This window comes from Aulostomus chinensis, chromosome 11 (assembly GCF_037954235.1).
Source record: "Aulostomus chinensis isolate RoL2024-O1b breed Wild chromosome 11, RoL_Achi_v1.0, whole genome shotgun sequence".
NCBI lineage: Eukaryota > Metazoa > Chordata > Actinopteri > Syngnathiformes > Aulostomidae > Aulostomus > Aulostomus chinensis.
This window is the reverse complement of record NC_141330.1, coordinates 8,360,971-8,375,000: the sequence shown is the minus strand read 5'-3', so window position 1 is coordinate 8,375,000 and position 14,030 is coordinate 8,360,971. Positions and strand designations below refer to the sequence as shown.

Sequence of the window (14,030 nt, the reverse complement as noted above, 5' to 3'; positions counted from 1 at the left end):
GGGGGGGGGGGGGGGGGGTGAAAGGTCCCCCAGTCTCAGTCAATGTGTCGTTTAACTCTGCTCGTTACAAACAAAAGGAAATCAAAAGGAAATTTTGCATATGACTCACTGGAATATATAAATGAACACTTGTTTTTGCCATTTTCAATGAACATGTTCTATCATCGCTGTGATGCCAGCTCCAATCAGTCTAGTTCCCTGTGATGCCTGCTGTTAATGATATAGTATTAGTGCAAAAAAACCCTGATGTAAATCAAGGAGCAGATCCAGGAGTTTTCACTTTATCCAACATCGCATGATTACCTACATTTGCCCGTCTAATTGGACATCTTAAACTGACCTTTGTGAAAACATTCTGATATGTTTACAGTGATATCATCCATGAATGCTTTGAATTTAGAACCTAATGTAATTGATTCAGATCCACTCGCGCATGCGTACGTGTGTGTGGGGGGCGGGTTTAATTCAGTCACAATAGATTTAGAGCAATTATGTGGATTTAGTCAGGAACAAGCACATTTTAAATACAGCTGGGTGATATGCAAAGTGAGTATGTTAATTTCCCTTTTGATTTTTCTCAAATGAGTTGTTTTTCTAAACAAAACATTCGGCTTGCTTCTGAAGTTGTACAGTATAATGAGTGCTCTGACTGCAATTTAAGATAATTTTCATAGATTAGTCTACCCATTATATTCTCAGTTGCCTCAACCGCTAAAACATCAAGTCGTGAGAAATGTCAATCCCAATGCAAAAGTTTGTTTTCAAATGTATTGTTTTGTCTAACCTGCCGTCTCACACTCGCATTTCAGATGAAGGCACACAAACAAAAAAATAAAACAAATATTCACAGTTGGAAAACTAGAACCGGTGATGGTTGGTGGTTCGCCAAAATGTCTGATGACCCATCAGTTATCAAACTAAGAATCGTAGAACATTTTCACATACTAACAAATTACTCTCATTATGTAGAAAGATACTCCCAAGTATTTAGAGGTCTTCTTTTTAACCTGAATGTATTTGCTTGTTAATCAATCAAAGTGTGTGTGTGAATTGAGCCACCAGTGTCACATCTCTCCTGAGAAGAATGTTGCATATTTGGACTGCACAGCGTTGGCATGTGGTTGGCATCCTGTTCCAAGGTGTGCTGGTGTGCCAGTGTGTGGGATTTTTGGCAGTGAGATCATCGCAAGACACTTTGCCTCTCTGATGGCTGAATTCTTTAAATATTCAACATGGGTGCGCATTAAAATCTGATGCAAATGAAGTCCAGAGCCACGAGAGACACTCAACAGACTTGTAAATGAATGACTGAGAAACAGTTTTTTTGTCCCAAATACCAGTCAGTGGCCAGTTCTGTTTGGCCCCAGCAATTACTGCTACACACACACACACACACACACACACACACACACACACACACACATATGGAAGTAGTTAGGCCTGGCTAGAAGTTAACAGTGAACTGCCAATCCATGCCAGTCGATTGGCCCTGGCCTATCAAACGTTTCCATGAAGCCAGTGACCTCTATATAGAGGCAGAGGGGGTGGAGAGGTTTTGGGTGGGGGTTTCAGGTTGTTGGAGCAGAAGAGGGAAGTATATCTTGGCTCTCATGGATGGAAGAATGAAAATAAGGCTCAGGTGCATTTAAAAATTGGTAGAGTTTTGGTTCTAAGTTGTTATTTCGGATCCCTTGTCGAACATAATCTTCCAAGTGCTTATTAGACATAGAAGATGTTTGGAAGATTGGGGGGGGGGGGGTCCTCTTACTGAATCATTAAAAACCTCTGAGAGTATGTCTGCTCAACTAAAGTCATGAAAATAGGGCAGTGGTTGTATCCAAACAAAATCATATAAATAAAATAAAACTCCCAGGAAAGAGGAAGGATAGTACAAAGCAGTGTTAAGAGTCCGTTTGAAGCATTCAGCAGTACAACATGTAGGGTAGGATCCTGTGAAGTAATGAAAAGACCTGCCTGTGTTTTTCCTGCACTATTGGCCATAATCTTATTTTAGCCACTACGTAATGGTTGTTAAATTACATAATTGGCTCTTGTCTGCTGGCCATGAATGCACTGGCTGTCTTGGTGCAATCGTACAAGGGGCCACTCTATTTTATATGGAAGCTGGAGGCGGAGACGAAGGGAGAAAGGTGAAGGAAGATTAACGAAGATGAAATTTACAGCATTCAGAAGGCATGGCTGAAGAAAAGAGGGTGTAACAATTACAAAGGAAAGTATAAAAAAGTTTCTTGAGAGGGAACGTTCTTGATAAAATCCCCTGGCACACTCATATAAACACCCCGTTGCCCTGAATTATCTATAGTGTGCGACAGTGTACCCTCTCTTCTGTTGTTTGCTCTCTGTCAGAGCAGTGACGAGATCTCTGGGATAACGTCGCTCTCTGTGGTGTTCAGACCACTGTTTTGTTGACCTTTTCCCTCATTGAACTAATATGCAAACATTTAGCCATGGTAGGCCGCCATATCCAGACGTTTCTTGTTTAAACGAATACATGCCTTATCCTTAATCGTGCTGCTGTTTAAAGAATGATATTAAAAGTTCATGTTGTCTGTCCGGCTGTCACAATTACACATGCTGAGCATGTTTGTGTTGTAAAGGACTTTGTTGTTGTGTGTGTGTGTGTGTGTGTGTGTGTGTGTGTGTGTGTGTGTGTGATATAAATAAATATATATGTATATATGTGTATGTATATATTTGTATATGTGCATATATGTGTGTTATTTATATATATATATATATATATATATATATATAAATATATGTGAATATATGGAAATGTAATGTGCATATATGTGTATACAATTCTATATGTATACATATATGTGTGTGTGTGGTCTATTTACCTTCTCCAATAATCTCCTCTATGCCCAGTTAATGCCCACATCTTTCCTAAGGCATCAGGTGTAACGTTTCGGTGTGTTAGACCTTATCTTAGATAACCTTGATGATGTAGTTGGGGTTGTTTTCTCAGAGTTCTCTATTCACGCGCTGTGTGCCACAGCCCACAAGAAGAAAAGTGAACTTCAAGTACCCCTTTCAGACGGGGTTGGTCAGCATTTTTCTGTCCTTGACTTCATGTTTTAGTTCCTGAAACAAACGTGACCAAGCAATTATGTAGCAACACTGAAAGCTTAGAGAATTATTCTGCATATGAAGCGACTTAGTGTGAGGTTCAGTAGTTTATCATTCTTTGCAAAAGTGAAGACAGGTGGGGCACACTAAGCAATATACATGGTATCGCATATTATACCTTTGTCACAAATATTTGCGTATATTTATTTTGATAATCATTAGAGAGACATTCCACTATATTCCTTCATGATACTTTATTCAAAGTCCAATCCCTTATACTGTATCACAGTATATTGTGATGAAATTGTGTGTATGTAATGGTCGCTGGATTTCTATACAGTGTTATGGCAGCTGCACTTTGTGTGTTAAGTCATGTTGTTTGAAATAGTGAATAAAATAGTTTTTACTCTCTTTCTCTGTTGTCCATGAGATGTACATATTAGTAGACAACCCAGGTTGTACACGGCTGTATTTCCAGTTCTACCTTGAAATTTTGGGGGAATTGTGTAGAAAATTGCAATATTTATCACGTTGTATTTGATTGCAATATATCACTATAAAATATTATTGTGAAAAATATCGTATCGGTATCTATTCTTATATTTGTGCATTTATTGCACTGTACCAGCCTACACGTCACCACACATACATGTACGTGCCTTATTGCATCCTTCAGTCCTTAGCCCTGACAGACTGGGGCACATACACATGCATGAATGTGTTCTCGACACGTACATTAGCATTTGTGCACACTGTTTGTGCTGCCTGTTGGAAATAAAGCACAATAGCACTGTGCTCACAGAGGGGCTGCTGTAGTATGTTATTACTGAGGTGCGAGCTCAGCTCACCATCATTTCTGCCAGCTGCAGCCAAAACCATTTGGCCAAGACTGGAAGCAGTTCAGTGTTGGTGTGTGTTGTATTTTGGAAGCAGATGCAAAGGTTTGATGTCTCTAAAAGAACATTGTTTCCGGATACTGCATTTTCCATAGCTTTTTTGTTTTCTTTCAGCTGTTCCTGCCTTGTTCTTCATTTCCTGATGCCATGGCCTCCCCCCTTTAATTTCTTCTCCATGCTCCCTCCCTCCCTCCCTCCGCTGCTAGGCCCCTTGCTTTCTTCTGTTTAGTCTGTAGAGCTCATATAGGCCAGAGCTTGCAACCACAGTCACGTTTACCAGTCCAACTAAGTCCTGGAGGTTATTAATATAATGGCGATCTTGTGAATTGATTTAAGTGCACAAAAGTAACATACCATCATACCAGACTATATGTATGAACGATAAACCCAACAAGGACCTTTTCTAAAGTTAAAAGCCATCTTTTCTTCACCCTCACCTCTCTGTCTGCCTCTGTGTTCTGCTCGGCGCAGGGTTTTGTTCCTTTTCTGGTTCCCATGTGAGCAAAGAGTCAAGTGGCTCGGGAGGTTTGTTTGATGCTCCTATAGCTGTCTTGTTTCTGATGGAAACTTGCTCTTGTGGGCTCTTATTTGTATTTTTTTTTTAACCTTTTCTCCATCTTTCTGTCTTTGTCTCTTTTGAGCTTTGTCTGTCTTCATCTGATAGGTCATACAGGAAATGGCTCTGATAGCTTCCTGAGGAAATTACACCCACTTCCTGTCTGTGTGCCTCCCCATTTGCCACCTTCTACTCCCCAATATCTATTTTTCCTTCGTCTTTGCTCAGTTGCTTGAGGGAGCAGCCGCGGGAGGAGCAGCAGTGCTGGTAGGAATCCCCCCTCTCGCTGCTAATGATCCTGTGGCCGGAAGAAAGAGGCCGATAAACAGCAGTACAAACACAGCAAGCTGTAGCCATTAGCTGCTGTGCTATTTTTGGATACTGCCCTCACACACAGCCTATTGTGACTGGCTGTAAGAAGAGAACAGTGACCTATGCTCACACAATGCTTTCTGAGGCCAGGTGCACTAGTAATTGTGAATTTAAGATCTAATTTTACTTGATCAATACAGGAAGCTATATGTTTTTCACCAGCAGCTACATTTGTAATTTCTCACTGTCATTTAGATACTTACAAGCAGTGTATTCGTGCTGGGCAAGCTGGAGACCAGAGATGTTCCCACACCATTATTTCCTCCCCGATACCAAGTCTGATACCTGAACTTACTGGCTGATTCAGCCTGATCTGATAATATGTTTAAGATTCTTTATAATTCATTTGTTTCTTGTGGATGTGATGCACTGATAACAATAACATTGAAATTCCAAAATAGATTAATGCTGTGTCCAGATTGCAGGAGATGCAAGTTTCTGATGAAGATAAACTCCTGACAAAGGAGCATTGTTGTGTGGTGCAGAGTTGACTCTCATCTTATCTTTTCTTTCAGTGAAAATGAAATGCAAATGTCCTTTTTAAAATTTACATTATACAGAAATATCTGTCAATTTCTTGTGCTCCAGAAAGGAAAAAAGGATCCCAGTAAGTTTAATGTGGTGTGGAAGATAAACGTTAACTTCAGCCAAAAACTCAGCACTCGCCGTCACTGGTATCTGATCTGTACTTGCTGTTATCAGCAGATTTTCAGAGAACTGCTATGAGAGAAGTAAGGTGGATCAATAAATCAGAAGATATTTGTAGCGCTTGCTGTTGTAGTATTTGACATTCACCTGTATGAATGAGCTCTGCATTATTGGAGCTGGTCCAGTTCTCCTAAAATGATCATCTTCTCCACTGACAGTCACCATCATTTTATTGCAGGACTTTGATTGACAGGTCTGGGCCGCCATGGATGCTGAAGATGCCCACTATGGGGTGAGGTTTGACTGCTCCTCTCTCCTTGGTCTGAGGGACTGGTCTAAGCTGCTTATAGTTTCACAAGCGATGCGTGGTTTACATAAGAGCTGGTGTAGCAGTGGCTCAGTTATTATTAGGCTGGAGTGTAACCTCTCGGTGACCTGGTGGAACGATGAAATGCCAGACTGTGCTGCTAACTTGTCTAAATGTTCGAGACACTTTGATGAAACAGGTGCTGCTCTTTCCTTTGCTTATGTACAGTGTTAAACCTCAGCCTGGTCAGGGCTGGAGAGGAATGCTGTTGTAAAGACCAGTTGTCATATAACACACCCACACACGTACACCGGCAGCTCCCCACAATCACATAGGAATGGCCCCCCTCCCACATACGTGCTGAGTCTTAACACACACACATACACACACAAAGGCACGCACGCTTGATGGCTATCATTAGATTGATGCCACCTGACACTTAGTTAGTGCTGGAATGTGATGGGAGGGAGGGGAGGGCCGGGTGTAGGGTAGCTGCCGAATGTCAAGAGCACCAGAGCTGATCTCTGCACCTCTGGGATGCTATCCACCAGAAACTTGTGGCCTTTTCTTTGTTGCTCAGCCACGTCAGAACCATCCTCGACCTGCGTCTTGTCCCACAGTCTGGATGCCAGCTATCATGGAGGGATGGAGGTGAAGGGAAGAGGGTCTGGTTACTGTTGAGACTCTTTTCCGTCTGTTGTCTGAACTGTGCCATATGCTGGAATGCACCACTTGGCTCCCTCTGGGCAGTGGAAGCTCCCACTCTTGTGCCTCTATAATCCTGTGCTCTTCCAATTCAGAGCTGAGTTGACCTTCCCTACTTCCCTCTGAGTAACGGTAATTAACCTCCCCCTGGCAACTTGAATTTATCACTCAGAGTATCAACATGTGTTGGTTACAACAACAAAAGATTAGCTTTGGTATCTCCTGCAATGAGGTAATGGGTAATGAGGAGCCTTCTTTTGCTTCTTAATTAGGGCTGAACAATTAATCAAAATTCAATATGGCCCTGTGCTATATCCAAACAGAAGGAGTTGCAATATTTGCGAGATTATTGTTAAAATACAATTCTAAGTGATGTGTTGTGATGCAGCACAGATAGCTCATGCTGTAATTGGTATTCAAATACCCCCCCCAAGTCATTAAGTCCCAATCGTGACTGACAGCACTCCACCTGATAGACACAGGTGAATAATGAAAAACATTGTGAGTGTGAAAATATTCAGGTCTCTGAAACTCACCCATCATCATACATCTATGGAGGCATAATGTCATTTTTTCCTTTATTTTCACATGTAAACAGATGTGTCAGAGAATGTATGGTCATGAACACTTTCCTCTCCTTCGTAGAACATAAAGCAAATTGAGAATGTCAATGAAACCTGATAAATGCCATTTGATAATGAGGTAATTGTTTCTGACCACGCTTGAATAAAAACCAACCACTCTGTCCTTCTACAGGTGATTTTAATTTGATACAAGTTACTGATTTCTATTATTTCAATTAATGAAGGTTTTGGTCCCACACACCTGTCATTAATGAGTATTGATGTACAACAACCTTGTTCACCATAATGGTGAGAGCATTTCATCTTTCCACCAGGCACAAGCTATATTTTCTTTTGCAGCAGTTGCAGCTGTTGTTGTCATGGTGACATAACTGTGTAGCAAACTAGCTTTGGCAGTTTCAATTTGTTAAGGTTTCTCAGTGGCTCTGTGTGTGTGTGTGTGTGAGTGAGTGAAACGGAGGTGTGTTTCTCTGCGTGTTGATGTGTGGCCTGTGTGTCTCTGTTTGGCTAACCCCTCCAACGCATGTCACTCCAAAACTGGCCTTTCTCAACCCCGCAGCCCACTGGCTGTGGCCATGAATGAACACATTCTCTCTCTCTCTTTCTGTGTCCATCTCTCAGTTTCGCTCCCTTTCTCATTCTTTCTCTCCTCCCCTAAGAGCATTGTTTCTCTCTCTGTCCATCTGTACATGAACTCACCTTGGCCCCAAACCATTTGTCATCTCTGCTGCCTCTGTGTTATGGCTATACTCAGACCATGAATTGTGGTGGAGTACCACAGCCTTCCTTCCTCCACAACTTGAATAACCGCTAATCATTTTTTTCAGTTCCCCCCTAATGATAATTTGACAAAATTAAACCAGAGATTCTGTCATTACTGTGTACACATACTAACTCAGAGACAAACATGTCGTCAAGTGAATAGCAGCACACGCATTAACAACTCAGATCAATTGTCATTTCTGAATGGCCGAATTTTTGAAGTCCTATTGAATATTTTTTCTTCATTTGTCAGGATAACAGGGCACACATCATGAGCATTTCGTGATTTATTTTGTGTTTCATATCACTTTGTAAAAAATATGTCATGATAATCAGTCTCTTTTTTTATATACTTTTTTTTGTATATTTATAAAGTATAGAAATAAAGGAATTTATTTTTGATGCATTTTTAGCCTTAAAAAAAAAAAGCTCTGAGGCTCTACCACCCAAAAAGGAAAAAAAAAATCATTACACCATAATCACCAGTGAAGTGATTTTTAAATGCTGCCACAGCAACCCGGATTGAGGCTGGCAGCGTTGCTGCTGCAGCCGCTGGTGTTTGTCGTTCTGAGGTGGAGGGTTGCCAGTTTGTAATTTTTTGTTCCACTTTGTCATCATACCTTCCTGGCACAACACTGAAAGACTTTCATGTCACAAATTAGCATGTTCCTTGTCCTCTCACGTCTTGTTTTAGAAGAAGAGAATTGAAAGAGCATTCCTCAGTGTGGCTCAAAGCAGTTGTTGCACACACTTTTTTCTCTCATTACTTTCACTCTTTGACTCTTCTCTTGACGCTCACCTTGCAGTGAGCGCACTTAGTGGTAAATGTTCCACAGTGCAGTTGTTGCCAGGTTGTCTTATGTGTGTTTGTGTGAGTCTCTTTATGTATTTGGGCGTTCCCTGGTGGCGGCTCTGGGTCTGTGGCCTTTGGAGGACAGAAACAAGGGCTGTGTGTTGTTTGTGTGTTTTGGCTGTGTATGGGGAACTGGTATGGGGTGTGAAGGGGGTGGGGTGGGGGGGTGAGAGGTAAATTGGTCACGCGTTCTGATGTTCTGGAGGTTTTCTTCCTCCACACAAAGGTTTCAAAGGAAAGAATCGGCATTAACCTTTTGCTTCAGATAAGTTAAATTATACAGTTAGAGCTGCTGGAGGTTGAGCCTCATGGCATCTAGAGGCAAAGTGTATTATTGAAACCAAACGGAGGCTGAAAATGGCAAATTTGGTCAAACAAGTTTTGCGATGCATGTTACGCTGCGTATCATTTCAGCTCCTAACATAAATGTTTAAGTGCAAGCGGATTCAAGGGCTTCGGCATTTTGCAGAACACACCCATCTTATTAAAACTCTCAAAACATTTGAAATACAAAATTTTAATCACTTTTCCTCTCCATGCAGCGTTTACTTCAACAGTTTTGGGTTAAACCTTACCGAATTAATACTGTCTGGATGCATTGAAAGCAGGTGATTACAAACCGTAACCTGTAGCTGATTTTTAGGGTCTTCGCCTGAAGGTACTTCAGGCGAAGACCCTATTATGTTTGTTTTTTTATCTTGCTTGGCTTGCAGTTTTTAATCGAAGAACCATTTCAGGGCTGTCTCTGTTAAGGAGGTGGGGTTTCCCTTTTTCCATTTTTTTTGTCTTCTTCCACTGGGAAAGTTCAGTGTCCAAACCTGGATTTTAAATTCTGGCTCTGGTTACTTGGGCTTCAGGATGTTAAAGAAACTGTCTACCGGGTCAAAGTGTTGTAGCGCATGCCATGTTTCCTAATTCTATTCTCTCCTTGTAGCAGGGTGTGTTTGGGGCTCATTGCTCTAACCCAGCCATGAGCATCATTGGGGCTGAGGATGAGGATTTCGAGAACGATCTTAATGATGTGAGTGAATCAGAGAGTCTGCAGCTGAATGTTTTCATCACTTCTACATCGGGTTTGTCTTCCTTTCTGTTCATATTCCACTTGTCTCTTCACTCTCCTTGTGTGTGTTTGACCTCATCCCCCTCAGGTGGCAGATGACCAGTGCACGTGCTTCAGCGGGATAGAGCTGTTGAAGGAACGGCCGACCCACCTGCTGGTCTTCATGCAACATGTCATTCTACAGTTTGACCCCGCTCCCCTGGTGAGAACAGCTAGCACTTTCTCTCAGTTGGGCTTTTTTTTTGTCGCTTAAGTCCATACAGTTGTCTACGCAGGAAGCATAATGGCTTGCATATTACTCTAGCTTTGCACTCTTAAGTGCAAATCAAAATGTGTTTGAGTGTGAAGTCTTTTTTTCCCATTTTTTTCTGCTAAAAGTAGAAAGATGAAGGTTCTGTGTGTGTTAATGATGCAGACAGTTCAAGTTGAGTGTGATCAGATGCCATTCAGCCATGATACTGCCCACAACTGGAATCAGCTCCTCTTGAAAGTGAGATCTGCTCCAACCCCAGGGCCTTTACAAAGTTTGGAAATTACTAATTACAACCATCATGTTTTAAAGGTTAGGAATAAGGTTGTTAAGTGAAAGTTATATACTCCTCGGATAAAGCTTATTTTTAAACATGATTTTGAGTTTCCACATTTCGAATTTATCATGGTGTGATATTTATTTGCCTTCCTTGTGCAAAAAATAGCAAACTTTAAGTTAAAATGATATCAATGTACACAATAATTATCAGAATACATTGACTGGGTATGAAGAAGGTGCCTAACTGTCCTTAAAGTTTTTGGTTTAGGTCCCCTGGGTAAGTCCCTAACAATTGCCTTTACTTTTTTCCTGACTTATTGTACACTATTATCTTTTTACTTTTTCATTGTCTGTCACACTCATCTGTGTTTATGATCCATTGATATACAACTCAGCTCTCCTTGCCAAGTTACGAAGCTTTTGTCCACAGTTACCACGTTTGGGACTGACAGCGTGCTCAAATGTCTGTCATCACTCAGATAATTAATCCTTGGAATAGAAATTGTTTGTATGAAGCAAATGAGAAGCTGTTTAGAAGACTCTCAGGATTACTGTAATAATTTATAGCAGCTGAGATCATAATAACATAGACAAGATTTACTGTGTCACCCTTAAGAAATGCTAATATTGGCTGAAACATTTCCGTTAAGAGGCATTTTAAGTATATAGTGTAACTTTGGAGACCTGCCCCTAGAGTGTGCGTGCATGCAGGCGTGTGTGTGTGTGTGTGTGTGTGTGTGTGTGTGTGTGTGTGTCAGTGTTGACATGAAGCATCCCTTTATTTTCCTTTTTTGTTCTGCATGCAGACACAGTGACCCACCCAGGTACTGTTACACCTCCAACAGCCTTACAGCCTTGACATTCCCTTGCCATCTGTCTTCCTTCCCTTTTCTCTCATGCTGCTTTATGTAAAGTCTGATAGCATTAGCAGTGTTGCGTGACCAGTGAAAGCCGTGTTCATTTTCAGCGTTTTAGATCATAGTATTACTGTGTTTGCCCAACCTACTAATGTGTGTGTTGCCACTACCCCTCATTAGAACTGCCAAAAATGTGGGTTTGCATACTAAAAAAAAAACCCCAAACATATAATTAAACCACTGTTTTTGCTTATAAGACTATTAAAAAGATCTTTGTGCCTGCACATTTCAAAATAAATACAATATCAAATTTTGTTTTCGACTGTTAGAAAATAGATGTGTCTGCGCAGTGGTAAGTGAGGTTCGAATGGAGTGAAATCAAGATCAAATAACAGATTTGTAAATGACAATCCAGAACAGTGAATTATTTAGTAGCCTAATTTTTACAACCAAAATCAAAGTATATCCTTCCGAAAAATAACTGCAGTGCCCTTAAGCAAGGCACATAACCCCCTATTGCTTCCTGGACAACATTGCACAGTGGCGGCCCGCTGCCTTCCTGTCTGTGTGCTCACTGTCTGTGTGTAGATTCAAGAGTGGAGGAAAAAAAAGCATTACAGTCAACCCCCCCCCCCCCCCCCCCCCCCCGGGGATTAATGGTGTCCACAAAAAAAAAAGAAACATAGCGTGAGGCTATTTAGAATGTAAATCACTGTCTCTGTGGCCATCATTTCCACATGGGTGTTCACATTGTATTCATACAGTTTGACCTATATTTGGTTTTTAATCAATGAAAGTCGTACACCCATCACTGTGTTCATCATGCCCATGTGGGAAGTCAGACAGCTGTGGCTGTGCCTGGAGCTGACACTTGTCACAGGCAAATAGGAATTTTTTGTTTGCGTTTGATTGTCTGCCCTTGTCTTTTTTTCTATTTTGTTACATATTGAAATGTAGAATATTGATTTATATCCTTATCCCACACAATTTCATAGTGTTTAATAAGTATTTTAAGATTTATGTGTGAAGCAGTGACTAAAATTACAATGACCTTTTTGAAGTTATTATATTCATGAAATCCACTGTTCATTTCTGTGCTTTAATGAAAAGCTTGAAGTTATACTCTTGACTTTTAAGTCATGATTGAAAAACTTCTAACTTTTCATCTTAGAAAACCCAAAAGCTTTTAAAGCAGTGCTGAATTATCTTTGCCTGTGCCTTGTCTCAGCTGTGTTACCTCCATGCTGACCTCTTCAAGAACCTCAGTGCTAAAGAGACCAAGAAGCAGTTCGTCGAGTTCCACAACACCTTCTTGGACAAGGGTGCAGTAAGTAGAAAACAACACTGCATGTACTCTAAGATTCTGTCTGTAACCATATGCACTGTCTGTCTGAGATATATTTTCTGTAACTTTAATCCAGGGGGCCTTTCAGATCTGCGTCTCTTTATTTTGATTATTCCTCTGTAATTTAGGAGCAATGGTGACAACTCCTTCGGATCTGTGAAGACTGTCACTTTTTAGATTGTTATTAGTCATTGTGATTGCATTGTTTTTGTTCGACACATTGCCAGTTGATCTATAAAGATTAATTTCAGGATAAATTTATATTGACTGTATCTTTTTTGGGGGGTGGGGGTTATCTTTGGAGAGTTGTTTTGTTGTCATAACGTCATTGTATTTCCTTGCTCATTCAGCTGTCTGTGTTGGCTATTGTACAGAATCAATTAAAAGAAATATAGCTAGTATCATGGTGATATTGTTTTGTGCTGAATTTGATTTTCTGCTCAGCTGTAATTTAGCAGGTGGCCTCACCAGAAAGCACAACACAGTCTGTGTGGCTCCTGAGCGTCATCCTTTCAGTGTCCTATGCTTTTCTGTCACTCCACAGCACACCTGTTCTCGACCAGTGGTCTTTTATATTCCCTCCTCAAAGCAAGTGGCAATCTACATGTCAGCTCAGCTGCCTTGTACTGCTTTCCCTCCCTCTGTGTCTGTCTGACCTCACAGCTTCCTGTCAGGATCGTGGGAAAGCCCTCTCCGAGGAATCATCTTCTCATAGCTTTGAAAAAAAACCCAACATCATTCTATTTTGTAAACCCACAGACTTAAAGTTAACCCATGTGGTTATTTTCAAGTTAGTGACAGCTATCCATCTCCCATCTGTAGTATCTGTTTGCATCCCTCAGCAGACTTGTTTTTTTTCTATTTGTAGTGTTAAAATGACCCCTTGTGGTGGTGCACAGTTACTGCATCCCTGTATGTGGATCCTTGGTAATCAATGACATACATGAGGATTAAGACACAGAAAGATCCATTTGGTAAAATATTTACTCATCTGTTCATGCTTTTTACAGCTTGTATTCTAATTCCTGCATTTGTATCTGTTCTGTCCCTTATACAGATTCTCAGAGTGGCCATACCACCTCAAATAACATATGAATTGGGTGAGTTATTGTCATGTGATAAGACGCCATTACACAAATATTCATGTTACGCACCTCCATGTCCTCTTCATCTCATGTCAAACTTCCTCTCTTCTGGCACTACCTCTGTCTGTCTCTCAGATCGAACCCGACCAGATCTGCTCTCTGATGACACCCAAAGGCGTTATGTCTATGAGGTCCAGCTTCTGCAGGCGGGAGAAGTGGCAAAACAGCTGGAAGACTTCAGGTGAGCATCCTCGTTCTGAATGCTTTTCAAAATCTGCCCTGGAAAGCTCGTATAGTACTCGAGGCTGTCAAAGCCACAGATCCATTTGTCTGTGTTTGAAGAGTTTTACTGGGTTGCACCTGCTGGACAAGGTCGTC

At 41.1% G+C, this 14,030-nt stretch overlaps 1 protein-coding gene across 8 annotated transcripts in view; it reads left to right on the top strand.

The window, feature by feature from the left end:
- The window catches only part of arhgef1 (Rho guanine nucleotide exchange factor (GEF) 1), a 37,153-nt gene that overhangs the window by 3,473 nt on the left and 19,650 nt on the right, over nucleotides 1-14,030 (top strand). For 4 of the 8 annotated variants that reach the window (XM_086218104.1, XM_086218108.1, XM_086218103.1 and 1 more), the window contains exons 2-7: nucleotides 5,804-5,857; nucleotides 9,711-9,797; nucleotides 9,925-10,038; nucleotides 12,451-12,549; nucleotides 13,625-13,667; nucleotides 13,788-13,893. In XM_086218104.1, the coding sequence (XP_086074230.1) occupies nucleotides 5,831-5,857; nucleotides 9,711-9,797; nucleotides 9,925-10,038; nucleotides 12,451-12,549; nucleotides 13,625-13,667; nucleotides 13,788-13,893 (476 nt within the window). In that variant the 5' untranslated portion in view covers nucleotides 5,804-5,830. Of the gene's footprint in view, nucleotides 1-5,803; nucleotides 5,858-9,710; nucleotides 9,798-9,924; nucleotides 10,039-12,450; nucleotides 12,550-13,624; nucleotides 13,668-13,787; nucleotides 13,894-14,030 lie in introns of those variants that run through there. The other 4 variants (XM_086218105.1, XM_086218107.1, XM_086218102.1 and 1 more) reach the window with 3 other exon arrangements.